This window comes from Arctopsyche grandis, chromosome 3, assembly GCF_051622035.1.
Source record: "Arctopsyche grandis isolate Sample6627 chromosome 3, ASM5162203v2, whole genome shotgun sequence".
NCBI lineage: Eukaryota > Metazoa > Arthropoda > Insecta > Trichoptera > Hydropsychidae > Arctopsyche > Arctopsyche grandis.
Window position 1 is genome coordinate 10,951,728 of NC_135357.1, and position 11,803 is coordinate 10,963,530.

An 11,803-nucleotide genomic window follows, 5' to 3' on the forward strand; every position below is an offset into this window, starting at 1 on the left:
AATAATTTTTCAACATGTATCATAAACATTTTGTATGCATTTCAATTGCATTTGATTGATTGCATGAATTCGTGACCTATATAATTGAAAGCGGATTTCTATTGTTTTTTGCCATTTATTTTAACTCTGCAAAATGATATCGGACAGTGAAAGTGATGAAAGCGAAATAATAGCTCCTCGCCGAGGAACTCGACAAATCAGCAGCTCTACTGATTCTGAAAATGAATTTATCGATAATAATCAATTCCCAAGTAATAACTCCTTATATGAACGAACCCGAAATTTACTTTGATGATGAACCCGAAATTGAAGAGCTTTTATTTAAAAAATTGATAAATATTTATAAAGCTTGATTGAAAAATAAATATAAATACGTATATAAAAAAAATGTTTCGTGCCACTGATGCGCTGGTGGCTCAAAGAAAGTATTGAAATACGACAATTAATGACGTCAACAACGATCGTCGTAGCAATCTTCGCCGATTTCAAAACAACGATTTATCGTTGTTGTAGCAGTCAAAGGGTTAATCTGTACAAATGACATCATCGTGTCCTCTTCTCGTACACGAAAGTTAGCCGTGGCCGAAATACTTCGTCCAGCTTACCCATAAAGACGATTCGACTCGCTCCAGATACGCTATCACGAGTACACGGAAAATCCCAAGGAGCTACGCAACTACGCATCAAACATCGAACACAAAAGAAGACCTCGACCCCGTCTGAATCTTCCAGAACGTGATCTCACCAGCCCAGCTACGCGTTGCTCAAACAACACCTTTATAAACCAGTGCATCGTCCCCAGATGCCAGTGAGCTTCAGGAACTCGACCTAGCTCGTTCCAGTGAATCCTTCACCTACTTCGCTGTACATACAAATACACCTGTATTAATCGAGTAATAAAGATCCTCTTCAAAATTCAACTGAATTTCCATAGGCTGGGAAATGGTCCAAAACCTTCAACCCCCCTATAAGATGTATTGTGAACATAATTTCGTAATGATAAAAAGCATTTAAAAATCAAAATCAAATGTGAATCGGTCACAGGACAATCGATCGCTCTAGATCGGTCACACGTGATCACCCGTCACCAGTGGCGGACTGGGACTGAAATCAGTGCATGCCAGGAGTCAAAGGGGGCCCCACCCAGGGTTAAAATAATTTGTCCCCCCCCCCCCCCATATAACAAAATTTTCTTCTTTCCATCACGCTAAAAATCAAGGGAAAATTTTTTTTTTCAAAATTGGGAATAAACAAATTTAGGTACAAGAAAAATGGCAAAAGCAAAATAGATCTGTGGCAACCCCAAAGGCTGGCCGTAAACGGAGGTGTTTTCGCCCCGAGGGCGGTCAGCGCGCGACGGGAAGCTATCTCTTCCCTTCGGACCTCGCAACCGACAACACCTCTCTCGTCTCCCACACTCGCTGTACCTGAACCAATAAACATGGTTTCCCGAAGCCGAACACCGCGTTTCAATCAATCGCCTGCTCTCCATAACTGGTGACCCCTACAAAACAAGAACACGCATCTGTCAAAACACGCAGCTGTCAAAACACGCAGCTGTCAAAAACGTACGGTACAAGCATGGCGCCCATCATCACAGGCCTTCTCGACGAGGCCCCCGCCGCCACCCCCGCCTCTACCCCCGCGGCAGAAGCCTATTCAGGAGCAGAGATAGAAGTGGCGAGGATAGCCGTGCGCGTTCCGCCCTTCTGGGACGAAGCGCCCGAGCTGTGGTTCGCACGACTCGAAACGCAGTTTCCGTGCGCGCTCATCAAGTCGGACGAGGCGAAATTCGCCACGGTCGTGGGACTCCTCGACAACAAGTTCCTCCCGCTCATCCGAGACATCCTTTTGGAGCAGGCCAAGGGAAACCGTTATGAAACTACCAAAAGAAGATTGGTAGAGGCGTTCTCGGACAGCCACGACAATCGCATCAACAGACTGATGGCGAATCTTCAGATCAGCGACAGCCGACCATCAGACTTGTGGTTCCACATGAAGGCGACCGCGGGCAACACGTGCTCGACAGATTTCTTGAGAGTCATGTGGACGCGAAGACTTCCAGTTCCCGTGCAGTCGGCGCTCGCAACGATGACGACGACCAACATAAAAGAGCTGACGGCGGTCGCAGACCGCGTTTTCGAGACACAGCGGCCGGTCGACGTTTTCCAGCTAAGCGCTGCCCCCTCAGCCTCCGCCCTCGCCCCGGCTTCCGCTACCGCCCCCGCTCCCGCGGAATACCCCAGCACCGCACCGTGCCCGCACGTGGACGCCTTTTCACGCACCCACGCACCTCCAGCACCACACCGTTCCAGCGTAGAAGCTAGGTTGCGGAACTGCGAAGACTGGATAGCCTCGGCAGACCAGAGCATGCAGGAGATTAAACAAATGCTGCGCGCGCAAGAGCGAAGAGGACCGAAGAATTCAAACCGCGGCCCCCATAACAAGACAACGTTCGACACGTGTCGGTTCCATCAGAGGTACGGTAACCGCTCGTTCAGATGCGAACCACCGTGCAGTTTCAAGAAAGCGGGAAACGAGTAAGCCCGTCGGTCAACTCAACAACCGGCGGGCCTAACAACTCTCGTCTCTTCGTTCGAGACCAGAGAACCGGGATGAGCTTTCTCATCGACACAGGTGCCGACGTCTCCGTTCTCCCCGCCCCCCCAGAGAACCGCAATCGACCCGCGCAATTGGAACTTCGTGCCGCCAATGGATCGCGAATCGCCACATACGGAACACAAGAGATGGTGGTGAACATCGGTCTCCGACGCCAATATCCATGGTCGTTCATCGTGGCGGCAGTTCCACGAGCGATAATCGGAGCTGACTTCCTCGCCAAGTACGGCATCATCGTCGACTTGAAAAGGCGCCGACTGACCGATGCACAGACAACGCAGTCACGCCAAGTCGGCATCGAAACGGGTCATTCACTAGGGTTGCGGGTCGTATCTCGCCCCACAGAGTATGAGGAGCTGTTGGCTCAGTTCGACGATATCACTCGCCCCGAAAAGTCGACCACCACCAAGAAGCACTCGGTGACACACCACATCGAAACCCGAGGGCCACCAACAGTTGCCAAACCCAGAAGGCTAGCTCCGGACAAACTAAAAATTGCCAAAGCAGAGTTCGCCCAGATGCAGAGAGACGGGACATGCCGGCCATCCAGCAGCAGTTGGGCCAGCCCACTCCATCTGGTGCAGAAAAAAACTGGCGAGTGGCGCCCATGCGGAGACTTCAGGCAGTTGAACGCATGCACGGTACCAGACAGGTACCCAATCCCAAACATGGCGGACTTTAATCATAATCTGATGAACACCTGTTTGTACTCGGTTATAGACCTGGTGAAGGCGTTCCACCAGATTCCAGTGGAGCCACGAGACGTCATAAAAACTGCGATAACCACACCATTCGGCCTATTCGAATTCCCGTGCATGACGTTTGGCCTAAGGAACGCAGCGCAAACATTTCAACGATTCATGGACGAAGTTCTCAGAGGCCTGGATTTCTGTTTTATTTACATCGACGACATACTCGTGGCATCACAGAACCCAGCCCAGCACAAAGAGCACTTGAGGCAAGTCTTTGGAAGACTCCAGGCTTATGGAGTAAGAATTAATGCCAACAAATGCGAGCTGGGCAAACCAGAGGTGAAATTCCTGGGCCATCAGATTACGAAGAATGGAATTAAACCATCTCCGGAGAAGGTAGAAGCCATCAGAAGCTACCCCAAACCTCGGACAGTCCAGGACCTCAGGAGGTTCTTAGCCATGGTCAACTTTTATAGGAAGTTCATTCCCCACGCGACGGAGAACCAAAGACTGATGAACGACCTCCTGAAAAATTCGAAGAAAAACGACAAAACCCCGGTAGCTTGGACTTCCCTCACTAATGAAGCATTCCAAAAAACCAAGACCCAGCTGGCAGACGCTACATTGCTGGTACACCCGGACCCGGAAGCGCCACTCTCAATCGCAGTCGATGCTTCAGATAGCACTGTCGGAGCAGTACTCCAACAACGCCAAGACGGCGTCTGGAAGCCACTCGCCTTTTACTCGAAAAAGTTGACAGACGCCCAAACCAAATACAGCACGTACGACAGGGAGCTAACCGCCATATTCCAGGGCATTAAACATTTTAAAGTAATGCTCGAAGGCCGCAAGTTTGTGGTATTTACCGACCATAAGCCACTGCAGTTTATCTTCAAAAAGAAAGCCGACCAAGGTACCATGCGTCAAATTCGGCAGGCTTACTTCATCAGCCAGTTCACCACGGATATACAGCACGTGGCTGGAGAAGAGAACGTAGTGGCAGATGCCTTGTCTCGCCTGGAGGCGATCGCCTGTCCCAATAGCATCAATTACGAAGAACTGGCAAAAGCTCAGCTCGACGACGCCAACCTAGAGAAGCTGAGGAAGAACACCGCAAGCGGCTTACAGTGGCGCAGGATACCTGAACCGGAGAGCAATATGGAGATCTGGTGCGATATATCAACGGGCAGACCTCGCCCTTACATTCCAGAACGCTTCAGGCGTCAAGTATTCGACGGAATACACGGATTGGCCCATCCAGGAACCCGCGCATCAGTCGACATGGTACGGAGAAGGTTTATATGGCCCAGTATTTCAAAAGACGTTAGGCATTGGGCAAAAACGTGCATTACATGCCAACGCACTAAAGTCAGCCGTCACACTCGGGCAGGGATCACCGAGTACGACCTGCCGAGCGACCGTTTCGCATTTGTCCATATGGACATAGTGGGGCCACTCCCGCTGTCGCAAGGGTTCTCATATTGCCTAACCGTAATAGACCGTTTCACCCGTTGGCCGGAAGCAATACCAATCGCCGACATACGGGCAGAGACAGTCGGCAAAGCCTTCTACGGAGGCTGGATCGCCAGATTCGGAGTCCCCCAGGAAGTCAAAACCGATCAAGGGCGCCAATTCGAATCAGAGTTATTCGCCGAGCTGACGAAAATCCTAGGCACCCGGCGACAAAGAACCACACCGTATAGACCTCAAGCCAACGGGATGATTGAGAGATGGCACCGTTCATTGAAATCCGCTATCATGGCCCAGGCAACCGACAATTGGGTCGATGCGCTCCCGACAACACTACTGGGACTCCGAGCCGCACTGAAGGAAGACGTTAAGGCCTCGGCAGCAGAGATGGTGTACGGGACACCCCTGGTGTTACCGGGAGAGATGTTCTCCACAAATAGGGCAATAACCGAACACCAATTCGTGAATAGAATCCGCCGGCAAATGGAAGAACTTCGACCGTCCCCGGTAAAAAGGCACGGGACAGAAAGGACCTTCGTACCGCAAAAGCTGCAGTCGTGCACGCACATATTCCTGCGCCACGACGCAGCACGAACAGGTTTCCAGCCCCCGTACCAAGGACCTTTCGAAGTTGTAAAAAGAAACGGCAACATTTGGACTATCAGGAAGAAGGGAAAGGAAGTGAACGTGGCAATGGACCGAGTTAAGCCAGCATACTTAGAACTGGCGCTATCACCTGGACCACCCCCGACCTCGTCGGAGCAATCACCATCACCTCCAGAGCAATCTCTACCACCGTCAGTACCAATGCCTACATCATCGACGACCCGCACTGGAAGAACCACGCAAATTCCTGCTCGATTTAGGGACTAGTAATTAAGCACTCGCATATGTATTAGTATCTACCCCAATTATGATGACATGTTAGCTTCTCATGAAATGCCCATAGCCACACGGAAGTTTCAGGAATGCATTTCTACCTAGAATAATCAGTTATTCAAATATTGTTATAGTTTAATGCTTTAATTGCAATAGCCTTAGATGATTGTGTTCTTGTCTATCTATGTATTCCGATTTTTTTTTTCCTTACCATATGTAATGGGTATATTATTATTTTTGTGTGCCTAGCGTGGAGTCGCTGCTATTAGATCTCATTCCGTGTGTACATTAGACTGTCAGTCTTTATAACTAATGGTGGCTGTTATGAATTGTACGATCCTCCACATACGCCGTAGCTCCGGGAAGCGAAATTCCAAAACCTTTATTCCTTACTGTTCTATGTTTACCTTTCCGTGGAAAGTATGGGTATTCGATTTACTTATGTTGTACTGATGTGTATTTTAGTTTACTTATGTTGCACTGATGTGTATTCGATATACTTATGTTGTACTGATGTGTATTTTAGTTTACTTATGTTGTACTGATGTGTACTTTAGTTTACTTATGTTGTACTGATGTGTATTCGATTTACTTATGTTGTATTGATGTGTATTTTAGTTTACTTATGTGTGTACATTCGTGGTCCACATGCATTTTTTTGATATACTTGTGTGATACCAAGAGAAAGGACACGAGAGAGGTCGGAAGTAACTGTAATATTATTTTGCTTCTGTAACTGTAAGACATTATTTCGTCTGTAACGCTGGGGTACCAGCTAAGTGGTATCGCCAAGGCTAAGGGGGGAGTATTGTGGCAACCCCAAAGGCTGGCCGTAAACGGAGGTGTTTTCGCCCCGAGGGCGGTCAGCGCGCGACGGGAAGCTATCTCTTCCCTTCGGACCTCGCAACCGACAACACCTCTCTCGTCTCCCACACTCGCTGTACCTGAACCAATAAACATGGTTTCCCGAAGCCGAACACCGCGTTTCAATCAATCGCCTGCTCTCCATAGATCCATAGATTATATTGTATATTTCGTTTTAACCCTTGTCCTAGGTAAATATAATGCATCATAAAAGAATGCGGCATAAAATCGGCTTTTACTTTCGGTAGAAAACAATCAGGGACGTCATTTCAGCTTTTTCTTTGGGGGGGCAGGGCAGGCAAAGATTGGTCAAATTGAATTTTTTTTCAAAAAATCTTTTTTATATCGGAATAAAAATAGAAAATATCCTTATTGAGTTATAAAATATGAAAAAAATAAGCTTATTTTTGAAAAAGTAATTATAAAAAAATATTATTTAAAAAGAGAAAAAAGCGCCGCAGGCGAAAATTTTTTTCCACAAATCTTTACATAGTCAACATTAATCGACCATCAAACTGATTCTCCAAAAAACTATCAATTAACTTAATTTCTACCGACTGTCTTGTCACTTTATCTATGTACATATGTACGTAATAACATTAGATAAAGTTTTTTGTTTTTTTTCAAAGCACATAGCAGTGATTATTTTATTAGTTACCCAAAAGTAACATACATAAGAAATACACGTAGCATTCATAGATCCATAGTATCTCATTAATCATTAAATTCATAATATTTTCTAAATTCACACTATTCCTTAATTTAGGCGAGTGCCCCCCTATGGCCCCCCCAAATTACGTCCCTGAAAAAAATGCATAATATTTTCAATTAATGTTAATCGAAAATCGGGATTTTGGGGAGGGGGCCCCTATCCTATATTTCTATTTACATGGATGTGTCTAGATTAGGAATAGATTTTATATTCGGAAACTGTTTAAAATTGTGTATTTAAATCTTACTATATCATCGAAGTATAATCAAATGTTATTTTGAAAGTATGAAGTAAATTTAAATCATCCTATCAAAATTGTTTTAAGCAATTCAGTTTATATTATTCACGAAAATTTGTTTATTCCCATTTTTATTTCAGTAGTTAGTTGTTACATAGGTATTGGTATATACATAATCTTGAGGTTGGAATAGGCCCGGCAAAAGGTCCCACGCAAATGTTGAAACTTACATTTCAAGCCTAATAAAAAAAGTTAACCGATCCTTGGGCTGTTAAAGCAGGTATTAGTTATTTGTGTATATCGTAAGAAATTTGTTTTGTTGAAATACCCAAACTTTAGGTCCTAAAGTTGCAATATCCTATACATTTTTACACACGTGAAATAGTTAAAAAGTTATTTAATTTTACTGAGGGCCCATATTTTCTAACAGATAGTGGGGCCCACATGCCATCGGGCATGTTCGCTTGTATGGCCAGTCCGCCACTGCCCGTCACACTAAAACTGGTCACACCCGAAAATTGGTCATGAAAAAACTGGTCACACCAAAAAATTAAAAATTGGTCGAATTTTTGGGTGTGACCAGTTTTAGGGTGTTGTAAGGCAGGGAAGGTATGTTGACCGTATTTCGGCCTAACGAAACACATGTTGTGTAGTTTGTAAGAGGATCGTTTATTTTTGTTCAATTGTTACAATGGTATTGTATTTACGAAGAGGTTGGGCTTTGGAGAAGTGATCTGGTTGAACTCTAGAGGTTCACTCTGGTGTTGGGAGCTGGTGCGTCGCTTTATATACGTTCTGGATTGAAACGTGCCGTGTGCAGATGCTTTGTCTTCGTTTCCAGGACACGTGCTTTAGGGACACGTGTTGACCTGTTTTCGAGGCACGTGTCTTCGGTACACGTGTGGTTTATAGCTATGGGGTCAGTGCTAGGACGTCGTTCGTTTGAGAATGGGGTCGTGTGCCACGCGTAAACGACTTTTCAGGACATGTGTCGCGATTGCCTGATGACATCACTGTTGGGTTTCGTTCGTTTTACGATCGAGCTATGAACTCTTTCTTATGGAATGGTCGAAGGGGACGTTGCACTTGAGTTATGCATATTTGTAAAGGATCGATGATGAGATCACTAGTTTTGATTCATAATAGCACAAGTCGAGCTATATTCCTACATAGTGACCAGTTTTAGGGTGTGACCAGTTTTATTGTGACGGGTGATCACGTGTGACCGATTTAGAGCGACCAGTTGTCCTGTGACTGGTTCACATATGACTAATAGTCCGTTTACCGTTTATCTGATGACTTATTAGTTATTATTAACTAGAGACTTATTATTAACGACTGTCCTAATATACGGCAAATTTTCACTTAAACTGGGGCTCCACCGTGAACGACGCTAAAGGAGAAAGAGGTGAATGAAATTAGAAACGACATAAATTATGCGAATCTCCACGGAATAAAATATTTATTTATTTAAGTTTAAGTTTGGACCATTGTGGAATTACAGGAATCCCTAATGTGCCACAGTGGGCGAAAAATACAGAGAGATGAGAAAAATAAAAATATATACATATACACAAACGAAAATACATATATACATGATCATAAAAAAAAAACTAAACCATTATAATAGAAACAGATCAAGTAAAATTATTAAGTTATTTATGGCGGCTCTACGATATGGTCGAGTTTCGTTCACCATCCTGCGAGTTGGGATCAACTCGGCCATATTGGTCTATTGCTACTTTACATCCTTCCCGCCCATCACATTAAACAGTCGTGCCTTAACAATTCCGTCGTTTCACTTCATATGCCCCATAAATAAAATACAAAGTAGGGAATGTTCTTTACCTACAGTCAGCATCGATATATAAGAACCAGCTGCAAATACAAAACATCCCTGCGAGGCCCAAATGGAAGAGAAAAAAATCAATAGTCCACTCATACATCACATTCAATTATGAAAATAAGAATGAGCGCAGTCTACAAACAGATAGGTTAAAAATATCTCCGATAATCTCGAATCTAAGATAATTTTTTTAAGAAAATAATTGCACGTAATCAGTTATAATCTTCCAGTGGTATATTGAAGCTAAAAATAGTGTAAACAATCTTTGGAGAATATCGAAAAAAGTGGGTGATATTACAGAAGATTTTGCAGCGTCGTATAGCACAAGATTTAAATTGTGGCTGCCACAGGAAAACGTTATAATACAAAAGGGAATGCGCCTTCACCCAATGAATAGAATTTGCCGAGTACATATGCTTGAGCTTAGAAAGTAGAGACTCCTTTGGCGCTCTAATCTAAAATTTTGTATGGTCTATGACGCTCTAATTTTAAATTTTGAAGTGTCTTTGGCGCATCAAGCGCGTTCTAACTTATTTGGCGCCCTCGGGCACCACCAGACCTAGTAATCCCTTAAAGCCGGCATTGGCCCTAGACGTATTTGAAATTTGAAGCTCCCACTTCTTATTTATTTACTATATGTAGGTACTTGAAACACTAACAGTTTTTGAAATAAAATAGGCCATATTTTAAAATACCATGTAAAATAGGTATTAATTTTATATATTCTTGGCTTATGAACGTATCGTGAACAATGCTGATAATTAATACGTTGTAAATTTTAGTAGCAAAGGCCCATTTCGGGTTTCCCAAGATTCGGGGGCCCCAAGCGCGCGCTTATTTTCAATGCATGATAAACCGCACCTACAGAACTAATAGAATGCACGCAATTAGCCCAGCGGATTTATGAAACATCAAGCTTATTCTTAATTCGGCACGAATACGAGAAAAGCAAAGATAGAAACGCCGTGTCTAAAATCCGCATATGTACATTGGGTATTGTTGAGTCACTGTAGTCCAATGTGATATATGGATATTATTCGGTGGTGGCTCGTGAGAATTCATAGAGGGGGGCCTGCAGAGATAAATCGGGCTGTAGTAGCTCGTTGACCATACCGGTGATCAAATGCAGACAAAAATAGCATGCATATGTACTATACTGGGAGGTCTGCAGCCCATATGGACGGCAAAAATAGCATACATTTTTTACAAATCTCCTTTACGTTTCACTTACGATTACAATTCAAGAAAAAATTTGCTTCTTATCCGATCGGTTTCATACTTTGCCATATTGCTCATTTTGGTTATCAATATAAGTAAATGGATCCTCCGCCATTACGATAGAGATAAAATATCGTTTAAGACGCGTTTGAAGTTTGCAAATTTGAAATCTAGGTGGCGTCTATGTAGTCTTTAGTTTTATACATAGATGGCGGTAGTAAAATAAAATTATTGGTATTCTCATTCAAATAATAATTACTATTCTGGGAGGGCTGTAGCCCCGCATCCCATATAGACGAGCGGTCTCCGTGACGGGCCGGAATGTGAAATTACTGAAAACGCAAATATCGGAAGGCAAAGATCGAAAATCGAAAGATCTTAAGTCGAAAGATCAAAAAAAAAAGGGTGCATGGTAAACGGTACATACTCACTTAATTTGCGCGAGTAGGATACAACAGGAACAAGAGGAACAGGCTTTTCCTCCCGTATTTATGTGCGCGCGCAGAATACGGGAGGAAAAGCCTGTTCCTCTTGTTCCTGTTGTATCCTGCTCGCCCAAATTAAGTGAGTATGTACGTGAGTAGCAGCAGCGGCTCGTGAGATTTCATAGTGGGGGGGGGGGGGGGGGGGGGGCTGCAGAGATTATTCAGGCTGTAGTAGCTCGTTAACCAAACCGGTGATCGAATAAAAACAAAAATAGCTTGAATATGTACTATACTGGGAGGCTGCAGCCCCGCAGCCCATGTGAATGACAATAAAAATAGCATGCATTTGTACTATACTGGGAGGCTGCAGCCCCACAGCCCATACGGACGAGCCGCCACTGGTGAGTAGTATGTACCGTTTATCATGCACCCTTTTTTATTATCTTTCGACTTGAGATCTTTGCCATCCGATATTTGTTTTCGGGAGTTTCACATTCGGGCCCGTGAGGTAGACCCATAGACGAGCCGCCACTGAAATTATTATGCAAAAAAATAATGCTATATGAGCGCCAAATCAGAGATCGAGTCAGTTGAGGCTCGACGACTCCGACTCCTCGGGCCTGGAAAAACATAAAAAAGTGCATCGGAGAGAGAGAGGAATGCGAGAGCGAGAGCGAGAGTGAGAGCGAGGCGATGGGCAACCATTGGTGTGGTGCATGCGACGGATGACGGGTGTGGTGTGGTGTGGTGAGGCTCGCGCGCCGAACCGTTGCTCGCTGCAGTGGGGCATGGCGGAGCCGCGGGAGGCCGGACGCGCCCGCCCCGCCCCCCTCACCACCG

At 44.8% G+C, this 11,803-nt stretch overlaps 1 protein-coding gene across 1 annotated transcript; it reads left to right on the forward strand.

Moving 5' to 3' along the window:
• Window positions 1-1,581: 1,581 nt before the first annotated feature.
• On the forward strand, window positions 1,582-2,544 carry LOC143909107 (uncharacterized). The gene has a single exon (XM_077427009.1). It carries the CDS (start codon window positions 1,582-1,584, stop codon window positions 2,542-2,544), a length of 963 nt encoding a protein of 320 aa, XP_077283135.1.
• The last annotated feature ends 9,259 nt before the right edge of the window (window positions 2,545-11,803 follow it).

Coding starts and splice junctions, on each gene's coding strand:
- LOC143909107 (XM_077427009.1), top strand. CDS start 1,582: ATGGCGCCCATCATCACAGGCCTTCTCGACGAGGCCCCCGCCGCCACC.